General features: G+C 42.8%; 1 protein-coding gene across 1 annotated transcript; it reads right to left on the bottom strand.

The window, feature by feature from the left end:
* Positions 1 to 4,731: 4,731 nt before the first annotated feature.
* LOC142832665 (C-X-C motif chemokine 2-like) lies at positions 4,732 to 6,643 on the bottom strand. Its single transcript, XM_075943335.1, has 4 exons — positions 6,469 to 6,643; positions 6,259 to 6,382; positions 6,059 to 6,142; positions 4,732 to 5,332 (listed from the first exon to the last, which is right to left on the bottom strand). Exons 1-4 carry the CDS (start codon positions 6,545 to 6,547, stop codon positions 5,317 to 5,319), a joined length of 303 nt encoding a protein of 100 aa, XP_075799450.1. The 5' UTR covers positions 6,548 to 6,643; the 3' UTR covers positions 4,732 to 5,316.
* Positions 6,644 to 16,372: the final 9,729 nt, after the last annotated feature.

Genomic DNA, 16,372 nt, shown 5'->3' on the forward strand with positions numbered 1-16,372 from the left:
GAGCCCTGGTCAAGTTCTGGAACCCGGGGCTGGGAACGTGTGTGGCTGTGTGTTTCGTTACTATTCCTAGAACTGTACATATATTATAGATGCATGGATATAATACTCATATGCGTACATACATGTTTTATGGGGTTTGGGTCTTATAAATATAAAGGTAGATCGTCCTATGATCTGTGTTTCCCACATTCTTTTGCATCCATGATACTACACAACTACAAAGTGTGTGAGTGGGGGCAACAAGATGGCCCAGCAGTAAAGGAGCTTCCTGCTAGTCTGACGACCTGACTTTGACCCCAGGCACCCACGTGATAGGAGAGAATGGTCTCCTGAGATCTGTCCTCTGTGTTCCACGTGCACTCCATGGCATGCACACGCCCCGACACAGGAACATACACAGAAATAGAGCAGTAGGAAAATATAAATAAATAAGATAAGAAAATAATCTGGAAAAACATGCTGCGTCTTTTAACTATTCTCTATTCACATGCATGAAAGAGTTAGAATCTGTAACATTATCCACATTACCTGATTACTTTCTGTATGCATGTGCTTATTAAAGGTAATTGTTAACCTCCATCATCGACTTGATGGAAATTGGAATCACCATGGAAACATACCTCCTGCTGTATCTATGACAGTGTTTTGCAGAGAGGCTTGAGGGAGCAGGGAAACACACCTCAGTGTGGAGAGCAATATTTCAGGGGAGCAATGTATTGAAAGGGGTTGGGGTAAGGAGAAGGTGAGTGGACTAGAGGCGCTAACCTCTCTCTCACGTCTGACTGCAGATAAAGCATGAGCAGCTGCCTCAAGCTCCTGCTGCTGTGACACCGCCATCTTGAACTGAAAGGCAGAATAAACTCCTCGTTGCTTTTGACAGGGATTCTATAAATATAAGTAAGAAACTAACTAATACATTTTGGATGTTCATTCACCTTCAAATTAAATCTGTGATTCCTAGTTTACACCTTCCTGATGTTCCCCTACCAGACACTTTCCTTGCTTTTGCTTAGACTCTCATGTTCCTATTCAGGTGGAGTTTCAACCTTCCTGTTCAGAAAACGCTATGAGCCGTCCTCATCTTAGCCTGGTGTTGCCTGGTCTTTTGTTTCCTTTCAGCTGCAGTAAGAGCTTTCAAGTGTCACCAGGACATTTTCAATACACTTGGGAGAAAAAAACACCCAGCAGATGCTCTAATATACTAACACTACAACCCAGTCTCACAAGTGTGAGCCGTGTAAAACAAGTGTAACAAAACTCAGAGTGAAGCTAATGACACCCACATTGCCTAACACTATTTAAAATCAAAGTATCAGGCCCCAGTATTGAACTAATAACTCCAACACTGGAGAGTTCACAGAAGTCTAATTATTCCTAATATAATAATTAGTATGCATTTAGTGAGGGACAATTATGGAATGTTGCAGGGAATACCTGGGGTTTTTAATATCACCAAGGTAACAACCTCTGTAAGTATAAAGCAACTGCTTCAGGCAGAAGCAGGTGAATCTCTGAGAGTTCGAGGCCAACATGGTCTACATACCAAGTTCCAGACAAGCCTACAGAGAGAAAGAGACCCTGTCTCAAACATGACAAAAACCAAAGTGCTTCAGTTCAGCAAAACTTTATAATTATGATAATTAGACAAGAGATCTCAGCTGAATATAATAATTCCATTTACTAAACAGTTTAGGTTGGTCTGTCTAGTAAGGAAAGTACAAATCTTTGCAGTCAGAATTAATAGGTAATTAAAGTTTTTCACCCTTACAAGGATTTGGGTGCTTGGCAAGTTGGCCTGAATGCCCTCCATTACCATCTCAGTTTCTGGTTCACTTAAAGCAAAAAGCCAATTCTGGGTATGGTAGCTCAAATCCGTAACGCCAGCCTTTTGGAGGCTGAGATACGAGGGTCAAGAGTTGGGGTCAGACTGGGTCTTCAAGGAGGCCATATCTCAAAACAAAAGAAACAAGAACTCTCTCTACCTAGAATTTGTCTTTTATAAGTGTTGCAACAGACTAAAGAAAAGGATGACGTGTATCAGGGCAGCCAACAGAGAATGTTTGCAAACTCTCCGTGGGCAGCTCTGATGGATTCAGGCACAACATTCTCAAGAGCAATTTAGTGTCTTGCCCCTCCTTCTCGTAAAAGGAAGGAAAAAGATACTAGACATCACCCAATAAGGAAGTAGATTCTTTCCAGTTTGTTTTATTTGGAGGGAAAGGAAGTATGGGATGCAATAAAACTCCTAATAAAGTCGCAACCTTGTCTGGAGAAGGAGCTATGCAATTTTATAGGAAACCATGGCATTTGTAGTTAATTTAAAAGATTCTGTACTGAGAAAGTAAGTGTGTGTGTGTGTGTGTGTGTGCGTGTGTGTACTGTGTATGCTTGTTTTGTGTGGGTGTGTGCACACATGTCTGTGGGTGCATGTGGAGGGCAGAACTACCCAGCTTTTATATGGAGGCAGGAAATCCAAACCCAGTTCTCAGGCTTGTATGGCAGACTCTCTGCTGACTGAATCCTCTCCCTATTTCTGGAGATATTTTTTCCTTTAACAGAGATTCACGCTGGTACAAAGCAGGTCTCTTTGTGTTGCAATTGTCTTACCTTTTATGTCCTCTTCCATAGTCAAATCAAGATCTACTGAAATCCACCCTCTCTGTAGAAGCTATCAGGACAATGGAATTCAGAAGCAATCAACAGTTTGTGTTTGGTCAGAAGCTATATGCTGTTTTCCATGTATTTAACACTGAATTACTAAAACTGAATCATGAGTTCCCATTCTGCTCTGTCTTCGTTAATGCCCCAGTTATGTTGGATGTAGCATACTTTAGTCTGCATCAGCAAATCAAACTCTTTAGGTGAAAACTTAATAAAATTGTGATTAGTATGTTGCTTAGTAGTCTTGAAAACCAAAATATCTAATTTACCTTACAAGGAGACCAATACCGTTGAGTTATCAAAGGGGATGAGTTTAGTCTGATACAAGTCCTCTGACAAGAAGAAATGGGAAAAATGTGGATTTTTCTAGTTAGAAAGGGGTGAGGGATATAAATGAAGAAGAATGAGGGGGAGGGTAAAATAATAGTAAGAATGTCTGAAAATGTCATAAGGAATGATGGTATTAATGAGTGTCAGACTACCAGGCAAGTCCTTTAGGTCTTTCCCCCACGCTGTGCTTCATAGTATAAAGCTAGGATTGATGGTCTAGAGACAGGTCCCAGTGAATCACCTCTCTATGTCTCTCTCTTTCTATGTCTGTGTGTGTGTGTGTGTGTGCCTCTGTCTCTCTCTATCTGTCTCTCTGTCTCTGTCTCTCTGTCTCTCTCTCTCCAGTTCCCACACACACCATTTCTTCCTGTTCAGCTCTGGAGGGTATTTTCATGGGCTCAGCTTTTCCCACCTTTTATGGCCGTCTTTATTTCTATTATGGCTCAGTGTGCTCCTGTCTATCTGGGAAGTTTAAGTTCAAACCGACTGGCTTAGAGAGCATTTAAACCTGGCGACATTAGAACAGCATTTCATTTCAGGAGACTGAACCATCTTTCCCCCTCCGAGTGGTCTTTTACACTTGTTAACTACTCAGCCTCCTACTTTTTTTAAGTTTTATCTTCCTTGCAGAAATTGAGCTCCAAGAAAGGACCTGCCACAGTTCAGTCTCTGTTCAGACTCAACCTCATTATGAGGGGAAGTAAGGTATGTTTATAAAAAAATGAATAAATAAATAAAGTCTTAGAAAACAATTGAAACAGAGCTTTAAAAAATATTTGTTAAAAGCTGGGTGGTTGTGGTGCTTGGCATTAATCCCAGCACTCGAGAGGCAGAGGCAGGTGGATCTCTGTGAGTTCGAGGCCAACCTGGTCTACAAGAGCTAGTTCTAGGACAGCTAGGGCTGTTACACAGAGAAACTCTGCCTTGAAAAACCAAAAAAGAAAAAAAGATGTTACATTTTCAAAAACTATTGTGCTATTGTTGAACCTCAAGTTGGTTCTTTTGGGGGGAAATATCCTGTGTAGACTTTGAAAGGCATCAAATGCACCTCCTTGCAGAGACCCACATTGGAGCACTGGACTGAGCTCCCAAGGTCCAGCTGAAGGGTGGAAGGAGGGAGAGTATGAGCAAGGAGGTCAAGACCATGAGGAGTTTGTCCACTGAAACAGTTTTCCTGAGCTTATGGGAGCTCACCAACTCCAACTGGACTGGGAGTGAATGACCATGGGATCAAACTAGTCTTTCTGAATGTGGTTGACAGTTGGGGCAGACTGAGGGGCCACTGACAGTGGCCCTGGGATTTGTCTCTACTGCATGTATTGCCTTTTTGAGATCCTATTCTCTTTGGATGTATGCCTTGCTCAGCCTAGATGTAGTAGGGAGGGCCTTGGACTTTTCACAGGGCAGAGTGCCTTGCCCTCTCTTAGGATTAGAGGGTGGTGGGGTGGGAGGGTCTGTGGAGGGAGTGTGAGGAGGGGAAGGACTGGAAATTTGGATTGTTTTTTAAGTAATAAAAACAAATGTGCCTCCTTGAGAGAAACAAGGAAAGCGTCAGCTAGTACCTGTCCTTGTATCTTGGGTAGGAGGAGGAATGGAAGATTGAGATGTAGAAAACAAACTTAAGCAAGGATTTTTTTTATTTAAAATTTTATTTTCTTGTTATCGTAAAAACACATGAATAAATAAATGTTTCCACTTCAAGACATGAGAAAATATGGCAAAATAATTGCTAACCGAGGCACTGTGCCTTACAAAGAAGACGTAAAATGTCCAAGGGTTACTCACATTACAGTGATTGAAAAGTCAGCATCAGAAATGCTGTCCACATAGTGCAAAAACACTGAACAATAAACAACAGCTGTTCTATTCTTCTCAGTACCTATGAAAATGGATGTGTACATGCTCAATCCTACCTCAAAAGCCATCTGACTGCATCTGTCTATGGCTCTACCCCCATCTTCCCCTAGTCTCTATTATAGCAAGGGCATGATGTAGATAAATATTTAACTCATCCCTCAGAAAGTAATGAATGGACAGATTTCAAAATTCATCACCTTCCAACTACATAAGTAAAATAACTTTGATTTAACATATTAAAATGGCCTTTTAAAATATCACAGTGAATTGCCAAACATTTCTATCTTTAAATATCACAATAAACATAATGATATCTGAGAATTGAAAAATAAATAAATAAATACATATATAAATAAATAGTTAAACTTTCAGACAGTAAGACGCATCAGGAACAATCCAGGCTTCCTGGGTGCCGTTTGTTTCTCTTCTCCTTGAGGTACAGCAGCTCACACTCCAGTTCTTCCCAGGTCAGTTAGCCTTGCCTCTGTGATGAGAAAATGCTTGCTGTTAGCAGGTGATCGAAAGACTGCGGGACTCTTCTTTTCCCTTCATGTGGACCTTTTCTTTATTTTGCAAATGCAGTCATCTCTACCCTCCTGCCTGGGAACTGTGACCTAAGCCATCCAGCAATAAACGCTCTGGACGCTGGGAAATGACAATAGTCGGGCAGGGGTTCCATTTTTTACTAGCCTCAACCAGTCCAGATGATGTGAAGGATAAAACATAAAGACGCAGTTTCCCTTCAGCCGTAGAGTAAACACGACTAGCTACCCTCGTTGCTTCGTTTAACTCAGGCAGGATATGAGGGAGCGCCCTGCATTTGAATTTCCAGTGGTTTCACTTCTTCATCAGAAGCCTCAGAGGCGCACCTTGATCCAAACCAGGAGCTACACTTTACAACCCAAAGACTGTATCTTAACAGACAAGAGGGTTTGCAATGCCCCTAGTCAACTCGGCTAAATTCTTAGGGACACACACAGCGACCATCCTTTAGAGAAGGGCTTTTGAGTATGTGGATGGTAGGAGCAGGTCACATCTTTCTGACATAAGAGCAAATTGGTAATCCCAAGGGAATGTTAACTATGAAATTAATAATCCAGGTTTCGGGTCTGTGGTTAACCTTGATTTTCCCTTGATATAATTTTCAGGACTCAGACACCAGTACTCTGACCAAGATTCCGGTCGAGTGTAAGCACAAATCACAACTCACTTGTTCAGTATCTTTTGGATGATCTTCCGAACCAAGGGGGCTTCAGGGTCGAGACAAACTTCTTTACCATCCTTGAGAGTGGCTCTACATAAAGAAAGGGGACTCTTATAAGGCACTAGGTACCACTGGGGTGAGCCTAGGGCAGCAGGAGGATCTGAGCAACTCTGGCAGCGGCAAAGGCTGCCCAGGTAGACACTCACATGACTTCAGTCTGGGTGCATTGGGGTCCTGGGGGCGTCACCTTCAAGCTCTGGATGCTCTTGAAATCAATCCTTGGTATGGTCTTCAGGCACTGACAGCGCAGCTCAGTGACCACAATCGCCCCTGTGAGAAAAGACACTGGGTCAGTAGGACTGTGGGAAGCTGCGCCCACCCGAGGCTCCTCCAGGGATGACAGCCGCGGATCCCACCTGTAGCGTGGTGGCTGGTGGCCAACAGCAGCAGCAACAGCAGCGCTGCGCTCAGGAGAGGACGTGTGGCTGGGGCCATGGCGCTGAGCAGGAGTGTGGCTGGAGTCTGGAGCACAGGAGGTGGCTGGAGGCTCTGAAGCGTGATCTGAGCTCTGGGGCTCCGCGAGTCCCTTTTATGCGTGGTGGCTGGAAAAGCCCGAGCCCCGGAGCTGCGGAAATTCCCAGAGCTCAGGGTCTCCGCATCAGGAAGAAGGAGAGCGCCCCGCCCCCGAGCTGAGTGGGTAGGAGACACGCGCGAGCGCGTGCTGCCTGCCTCATCCTACTGCCCTGCCCTTTCACTCACTGTGGGACTCTGGATGCCCTTCCCCAAATCTTCAAGAGGAAGGAAGTGACCTCTGCTCCAGAGTGACCACCGGCTAGGAGGACAGTGGTTACCCAGTGACTTCTCAGAGGAGTGATGTCATCCGTGGAGACAATCTTTTGAAGAACTTAGTCATTAGGACTCGAGAAATTAGGGTGCGTGTGTGTTTGGGGGCAGGGGTTGCTTCTCTGTTCACTGCATACTTATCTATGCTTCATTAGAATAAATGAATTTTTTTTTTACATCTGCTTAAGTGCACTGTTAAGATACAGTCATCTCAGGCTGAGCACAAGAGTGGCTTGTTCCTCATGTGTAACAAGCACGAATAACTCACATTTTGTGTCATATCCTTCCACGGGGGTTAGGAAAAAAGATGTGACAAACGCTTAATTCATGCTTAACCTGGGAAAGAGTGTTGTAATCTCTGACACTTCCCCTGTGAAATTCTGGAACTCCCGAGGCTTCAGTGCGCTGTGAGCACCACATGCGAATTCAGGAAACAATGACCCGGTGATCTCTTGGAGCAGCTTCGGAAGGCAGAGCCACAAGGGTGAAGTCCCCAAAGTCAGTGCAGACACATAGATGGAGTAGCATCCCTCACAAGCCCATGGAGCAAAGACACACACCTGTGAAATATCTAAGTACCAAATTACAGTCTCATCCTCCCCCTGTTTTGTATTATCGACACAAATCCCTCTTTTGTCTATAGTTTCATTTTAAGATTATTTTTATTTTATGTTCATTGGTGTTTTGCCTGTATGGATGTCTGTGTGGTGCTGTCAGAAGCCCAAGAACTGGAGCTACAGACAGGTCTAAACTGCCCTGTGGGTGCTAGAATTGAACCAAGGCCCTCCAGAAGACTGGAACCATCTCTGCAGCCCCCATTTCTTTGCTATTTTACAGGGCTTTCTGGTCCAAGTGATTTGATTTCCCCACCAGAGAATCGTGTGTTGCTTTCACCGACTGTGATGAAAGCGATTGTAAATGCTCACCTCTGGCCTCTGCCACTCACTAGCTCATTTGTCTCACACTCGGGTTTAATTCTGGGCCAGATAACCCACAAGCTTTAGATGGTTGATGTGTGGGTTTGGGTCCAGCTCTCTGAGGGCTGGGTGGGCATCTTGCAGAGAGGTGTGTGGAGGGCAGCCAGAGGCAGGCTGATGCTCAGAGCTGCCAGGTAGAACGTTTTGTACCACCCAGTTACAGGGACATACAATCCCAACTGCCATTGACTGCTTTATACCCCAGGGCTCAACTTCAGCTCTCCTAATGTTTAAAACTGATGGATTGGTGTAGTGTCTGAGGGTTTGTTGTTGTTTGTTTGTTTGTTTTCTTTTTAAATTTTTTATTTATTTATTTTTAAAACAATCTTTTCTTATTTTACATACCTATCCCAGTTCCCACTCCCTCCTCTCCTCCCACTCCCCCTCACCCTCCTTTTACCCTCCACCCCCCATTCATTCCTCACAGAGGGTAAAGTTTCCCATGGAGAATCAACAAAGTCTAGCACATCACTTTGAGGCAGGAGCAAGGCCCTTCCCCCTATATCTAGGTTGAACAAGGTATTGCTCCAAAAAGAACGGACTCCAGAAGCACAGTTCAAGAACTAGGGATAAATTCTGGTCCCACCGCCAGTGGCCCCACAGACTGCCCAAGCCACACTACTGTCATTCAGAGGGCCTAGTTTGGTGCTATGCTGGTTCCTCACTGTCTGGCTGGTGTCAGTGAATGCCCACTAGCCCCGGGCAGCTGTTTCTGTGGGTTTCCCCATCATGGTCTTGAACCCTTTGCTCCTATTATCAGTCCTCCCTCTTTTCGACTGGTGTCCTAAAGTTTGGCCCAGTGCTTAGCTGTGGATCTCTGCATCTGCTTCCATCAGTGGCTAGATAGAGTTTCTATAATAACAATTAAAATAGTCATCAATCTGATTACAGGGGAAGGCCAGTTCAGGCACTCTCTCCACTATTGCTTAGGGTCTTAGCTGGGGTCATCCTTGTGGATTCCTGGGAATTCCCTAGTGCCTGGTTTCACACAGCCGAATACTGGCTCCCTCAGTCAAGATATCTCTTTCCTTGCTCTTCATCTCTGTCCTTCCCCCATCTCAACCGTCCCTTTCCCTCATGTTCTTCTCTCCTCTCCCTTTCTCCCCTTCTTTCCTCCTCCTCCTCCCCTTCTGCCCTACCTTCTTTGCCCCGCCCCACATCCTCCCAGTTTTTTTAGGAGATCTTGTCTATTTCCAGTTCCCAGGAGGATCTATGTATGTTTCTCTTAGGGTCCTCCTTGTTACCTAGCTTCTCTGGGATGGTGGACTATATCCTTTGCTTTATGTCTAATATCCGCTTATGAGTGAGTACATACTGTGTTTGTCTTTCTGGGTCTGGGTTACCTCACTCAGGATGTTTTGTTCTAGTTCCATCCATTGTTTGTTTTCTTTAGACCTTTCTTTTGGAGAATGAATGTGGTGTATTTAATTTAACAAAATAGATATGCTCTGCGCCCCGCCCCCATAATATATCTCCCCTTCAAAATTAAAGCCAGTGGAAATTGGAGTTTTCTAGAAGGCATTTTAGTCCCAGGTGTTTTGTTTAGTTTTATTTTCCCAGATAAAGCTCACAGACTCTGCCAACCTAATTTGAGCGCTTTTTCAGGTTTTAAGAACTGAAATATTTCCCTTTAGTATTAGCAGGATGTTGTTCAGTCGGTCTGTCTCTTTATGATATGTCAGGAAATAGAAGATGTCTGCTAGAAGGATTCAGCTGCAACCTGAAACACTACCTTAGCAAACACTGGGAGAGAATCAAGCACAAGGCTTCACGGCAGTTGTCAAAGCAAGCATAAACGTCTCAAAAAGCAGTCGTCAACTATATGCCAGAAACCGTGTAGGAAAACAGCAGTTGCTTACAAACAGGGTACTGGAGCTTTTTCTTTTTACATGATGTCCATCTTCGTGGTGAATCCTTAACCTTTGGCTTGCTGGTTTTTAAACTTTAATAAAAATAATGGCATTCTACCAAAATAACACATTTCTTTTTGAAGTGTTAAGCATCATCTCCAGCCAATTAAACTTTGTATGAATAGAGTGATGAATTCTACGCCCAGACTTTAAAGTCACACCAGCCAGCACCACGTTGAAGGGAATGGAATCGTCACTAAGCAGAAATTTATTATCCTTTCACTATGTACCATATTTGTTATGTCTTTCCATTTTACTGAGGACCACGTGATAGATCTCCTAAATCCAGAGCTGTGCTCATCCTGAGCATGAATGGAGCTGCAGGGATGGTCCAGTGGGTAGAGCTGCTTTTCCTGCGCACCACCAGGAATCAAGATGTCTCAACTGCCGGCCCTCTTCTTTTGCAGTGAGTGCTTCCAGTAAAATGAAAGAATCAGACTGAGGAGAGAATGAAGAGATAGATCTCTATGCTGCACTAAATCTCTGGGCCCAGGGATGGAGAGATAGCTCAGAAACTAAGAGCCCTGGCTGCTCTTACAGAGGACCGAGGTTTGGTACCCAGCACCCACATAGCTGTTGACTCTGTAATACTGGTTCTAGGGGATCCAATGCTCTAGAAGTGATCTGCATGGGTACCAAGCGTGCATGTGGTACCCATACATACATCTAGGCAAACACCCATACATGTATATAAAAATGGATAACTAAAACAGCACTAGATCTCTCAATTTATCCAATCCAAAGTATTCTTTGAGTTCATCTCTAATACATTTGACTTTTATGCCTGATCTAAGCTCCATCTTGTTTACCTTTGATGACAGAGTCTGAACTTTCTTTTGGAAACCAGGACTCTGGCTTTCCCTCTTTGCTATTTCTCTTTCTTCCCAGTATTGGTTCAAGACAACTGATCCTCCTCCACAGCTCTGGGAGGAAGCTGACAGCACCACAGAGGATTGCCAGTTCCTTGTGCCTGGTCTTATCCATCCTGGATGCCTTGGTAAGCTCTCTAGCAGGCAAATGACATAATCTTGTCCATGTCAGAAAAATTCCCTCCAGTCCCTCTTGTCAGGAAGTGAGAAAAACCAAAACAAAACAGGTCTTTACTTCCTGCTGGGTTCCAGCTGGCAAAGCAGAAGTCTGGAGCTTTGCCAGGCCCTGGGAGAGGCTGTCTGAAGCTGAGCCAGTAGAGAGGAAAGCCATCTAGCCTGAGTGAGAACAATCACCAGGTGCAGTCTTTGAACTTGGAGACTCCGCCTTTCACCCATTCACCTGTCTTTTGGTGCCCTGGGAAAATGAAATTATTCTCATCTTCATTCAGTCCATTTCACATGGAGCTGTATATCGCTGGTTCTACTTATTGACACATTTTCTGTCAGGGGGACGTCTAAGCTTGATTTTAAACTTCCTTTCTCCCTTTGTCTCAGCATTTTCCACATCGTTTCCTCAGATTTATAATGTGGGAATGAAGTTAGTTTCCTTGACCACCAAGAGAGTTCAGACACCCTACAACCCTTGATCTCTCATTGTATCAAGGGAGATACATAAAAGTAAGGCAGAAGACACAAAAACCCAACAAACGCCATGATAAGCTACACGAGATGCGCTCCTAATATTTGGAGAAAAGCAGTAGCTAACCCAGCTCTCACTGTGGCTTTGTGAGCATTGTCAGGCATACTTTCATGGAGGACGTGCTCGCTTCTGACACTTTAAATAGAGAGAAGATAACCCTGAAAGGAGGGGACCCTTCTTGAGGGAGAGGACAGAGCAAGCAAAAGCCTTGTTCAGAAGGCACAAAATGATGATCGCAAGAGGATCCCCTCCCCTGGGTCTTTTGGGAATTGAGACTAAAGAGACCCTGCATGAACAGTGTTCCAGATTCATCATGAGTTTTGACCAGGACTCAGCAAATCTATATGCCATGCCTTTTAGTTGTGTTGCACCCGGAGACGTTCGCTAAAGTGCCTTTTCCTGTCACAAAGCTGTGCTTCCTGAGGCGTGCTTCTTTGTAATGTTTCCCAGCTTTTCTCTGTATGTATATTAAGTCCATCTATTAAATAAAACTCAATGGTGTTTGTAAGGTAAATGAGATATTTGATTTTCAAGACTGTTAAACAATACTCACAATGCTATTAATTGTTCAATTAAAGATTTTTATTTGTTGATTCAGGGGAAAATTATGCTAAACCGAGAACAAGACAAAGAGGAGAACTGACACCCATATTTCCTTTTTAGCAATTCAGTTTTAGTTGCTTAGCTGTAGCTCCTGCCTAAATACAAACTGTTAATTTATTCTGCATTTCATTGTCCTAATAGATTACACATAGAGGGTGGATTTCATTAGATCTTGATACAGTTATAGAAAAGAACATACAAAGAAAGACTATTGCTGTTGTTCCTTTGGTCCCTGCCCTAGCCACGCCCACTCCTTTTAACTCCTGACCCCGCCCTGACATCGCTCTCTTTCCGCTTTTCCTCTCACACGGGGCTTTTGCCCCTCTCTCTCCTCTCTCTCTCTCTCTTTCTCTCTCTCCCTCTCTCTCTCTCTCTCTTTCCCTTTATTTCTTTCTCTCCTTGTTAATAAATTCTTATATAGCTATTTTCTGTGTTTATATGTCTGACCCGCCGCCACCGCCGCCGCCGCCACCGCCGGGACCCGCCGGAATTTGCTGCCGGGCGGGGGGACCACAGAGATTTAATTAATTAACAACAATTGCACCATGCTGAGACTTGCTCTGTACCAACATGGATTATTCTTAAAGAGAGAGAGAGAAAAAACCTTTCTCCAGGAATAGGGAGATGGTCAATCAGCAAAACGTCTGCCACACAAGTGTAAGAACCTGAGCCTGGATTTCCTACCCCACATAAAAGTTCAATATGATGTTGACTTCTGCCCTCCACAGGCACTCAAACATACATGGGCACACACACACACACACACACACACAAATACATACAGCACACACATGGGCACACACACACACACAAATACATACAGCACACATGCATACACACACACAAATACATACAGCATACACATGCATACACACACAGGTGTACACACACATATTTTTTTCATTAAAGTAATCTCTAAATTAACTTCAAATGCCATTGTTTCCTATAAAATTGTATAGTTCCTCCTCCAGACTTTATTAAGAGTTTTGTTGCATCCCATCATGCTTCCTTTCCCGCCCAAACAAAACAAAGTGGGGGAGGGGGAATCTACTTCCTTATTGACTGATGTCTAGTAACTTTTTTTTCTTTTGGTTCTTCGAGACAGGGTTTCTCTGTGTTGCTTTGGAGCCTGTCCTGGAACTAGCTCTTGTAGACCAGGCTGGCCTCGAACTCACAGAGTCACAAGATAGTACCGGGAGGGCAACTCAGTGAATACTGAATACTGAATCCACCCACATTTATCTTCCATACGCTTATACAGCCCAATAGAAAAAAGTGGTGGTGGGGAGAAGACAAAAGATTGCTTTAACATGACACAAAGAACAACTGGAATCATTATTTGCATAAATACTTGAGACATCAAGCCATTATTTTCTGAGTTAAGCATTTTGATGTTTAGGGCAGGTTATGCCATGAATATACTCTAGACAAAGTATCCTGTAGGCAGCCACTGCCTTGGTCAAACTTATTTTAAAATGAAGGAGCAGGTTTGAATTCTCTGCCCTTTGGTCAGGGTGGAGCAGATCCACCTCTATGGGCCATCTCAATGTCCAAAACACCAAGCAGCTACCCACTAGGTCTGGAACTTTGAAAGAGTTCAAATGAGCTCAAACTCTCTGGCCTTTAGTCAAGACAGAACAGGATTCACATCTGTGGGCCCCCACAATCCTTTTCTTTGGTCTGTTGGAACACTTCTAGTCAACCTGCTTGGATGTTAGTTCCACTGGGAAGCCACTACTCTCATCCAAAGCTGTTTCCATGGCCCATGTGTGTATGCCATGCTGTGAGATTTATCCACTGTCTACCCTAAGGGGAGTGGGAAGTCGGGGGAATTTTTTTGTTCAAATTAAAATGATGATGATGATAAAGTGATGATAAATTTTAAAATCAAAAGATATTTATTCGATGCTTATATCAGAGGTAGTGACACAGTTTTAAAGGGTAAATAAAGTAAATCAGATAAAGAAGAATTCTTTCATTTGTAAGACACTTCCATCCACTCCCATACAGCTAGTCTTTTTTATTCTTGTAGTAAAACTATTTTTATTCTTTCGATAATTTGTAAATATTTAAATTAATTTTAATTAGTGCTAAACAATAAACTAATCTAATTTATTAAATTGGACGGTATTCTAAGACTCTTTTACAAGGGGCTTTTAAAAAAAAATTGTCTTTTAAGACAGAGTTTCTCTGTATAGCCCTGACTGTCCTGGAATGCACTCTAGAGACCAGGGCTGGCCTCAAACTTACAGAGATCTGACTGACTCTGCTTCCGGGCTGCTGGAATCAGAGGTGTGCACCACCATTGCCCAACACAAATGGCTCTTAATGCAAAACTTTGTGTTTCCGTTTGCTTAAAAAATTGTAAAACCCTTTGTGGTAATAATATCACATAGTTAAATTGCATTATATTCGTGGAATCCAACCTAAGAAATAAGGGAACTCCAAAATTTACAAACTATGTCTGAAATAAACAAGGAATGAGGAAATATTTCCACAGCAAGAGTTTTATCATAAGACATGTTTATGCTACATATGGAAAGCAAAATGACTCTGGCATTGTGAAAGCAAAATTAGGAAGCTGAGGGGTGAGTTACTAACCACAGACATGCACAGCGTATGGTCATATCTATTTCAACTAGGAAAGCAAGATCATCATAAAAGTGACGATCAGGGTGTGTTCTCTATAGCGTTTCAACATTTTCCATGTGTGATACACTCTTGTAGGGGAAGTTTTCTGTGTACTGTAAATAAAACAAACTAAAAATGGCCATGATTAATAGAGTTGCAGAACAGCCTACATAGCGATGTCCATCAAGCCAATTCAGTTATATTTTGAACTTTTCCATTGTCACGGTTCACCTTGACGGGGCTCGCATGCTCCAGGGTAGGAGCATATGGATTAGAAATATTAGGCAGACAGAACAGATATACAAAAGAAATACAGAGACACAGGATAGGGTCAGGAAGGTAATCCAGTAATTTTGCTAATTTGCCCACATTTCTTTTCCATATGCTTATATACCCCAGCCCAAAAAGCAGGGGAAGAAGGCAGAAGACTGCTTTAACACGATACAGAGAACAAACAGAGCAACTACCTCTTCAATACCTGAAGCCTCAAGCAACTATACCCTGAGTTAAGTATTCTGTTGTTTAGGCAGGATACGCAGCAACCACACCTTAGGCCAAGCATCCTGTAGGCAGCCACTCCCTGGGTTGAGCCTCCTTGTCCTATCGTTGAAGGATAAATGCTCTGACCTCTGGTCAAGGTAAAAAAGATCCACCTCTGTAGGCCATCCGAATACCCAAAACCCTAAGTACCTAAAACACCCTGGGTCAAAACGTCCTGTTAGTAGCCACACCTTAAGTCAAACCTCTGGTCAATAACCTTGAAGGAGCAAACACAGGCCTGAACTATCGGAGCTTTAGTCAAGGTGGAACGGGCCCAAAAATAGGCCTGAATTCTCTGACCTTTAGTCGAGGTGGAACGGATCCACTTCTGTGGACTCCCACACTCCATACTATTAGCAATATTTCACTTCCTTTCCCGTTAATCATTGAGAAAGTCTGTCAGGATCTTTATCTATGGAAAGCCAACAGCCAGCATGGCAGCAGTTCCTGTAATTCCAGAATTTAAGGGGCAGAGGTAGATGGATTATCTAGTCAAGACCAGCATTATCTGTATAGTGACACCCTATCTCTAAGACTTTTTGTTGTTGCTGTTGTTTTAAGACAAGATTTCATGTAGCCTGTGGTGGCTTCTAGGTCACCATGTAACCGACATAAGTCTTGAACTGCAGACCCTCCAAACACAGAGAATTATAGGTGTATGCCAACATCATACCAGGCCAAAAGAATCTTTAGCTATGAATTCTGATTTGTCTGCTACTCGTTAGTCTCTCCAAATTGCTTTATGTATTTTAGTGTTATTTGTAAAATTTTGAAATTACTTTGTCTCTTCTACAACTGCCCCCTTTATATTTTGAATCAGATTTGAATCTCTCACGACTACTTATTTCTGTATTTTCATTCATTAATAGGTCAGTTCTTCATAAATGTATCAACCATACATTAGTTACTGCATTATTAGTAACTGATGACATATGTTGGATTCCTTTCAAATAGTTTTAGTGTGATGGGACACATTTTTTTTAAATTATCTTAATTTCAAGCTATTTAGAGTCAAATATGTAAGACAAATCTCTAAGGAGTACTATTCATCTTGTTTACACAGCCAAATGATTTTTTACTTTTAATTACAATATCAATTCTAGTTAAGTCTGTTGTAATTTTATTAAAGTTGCATTAAAATCTATTGCATAATTGTTTTATTTATTGTACAATGTCCAAAATCAAGCTGGGATTTTAAATTTAGAATCATTTTAGAATTAGAGAATATTGTTGTGGGCGGGAGAGTT

Source organism: Microtus pennsylvanicus, chromosome 12, assembly GCF_037038515.1.
Source record: "Microtus pennsylvanicus isolate mMicPen1 chromosome 12, mMicPen1.hap1, whole genome shotgun sequence".
NCBI lineage: Eukaryota > Metazoa > Chordata > Mammalia > Rodentia > Cricetidae > Microtus > Microtus pennsylvanicus.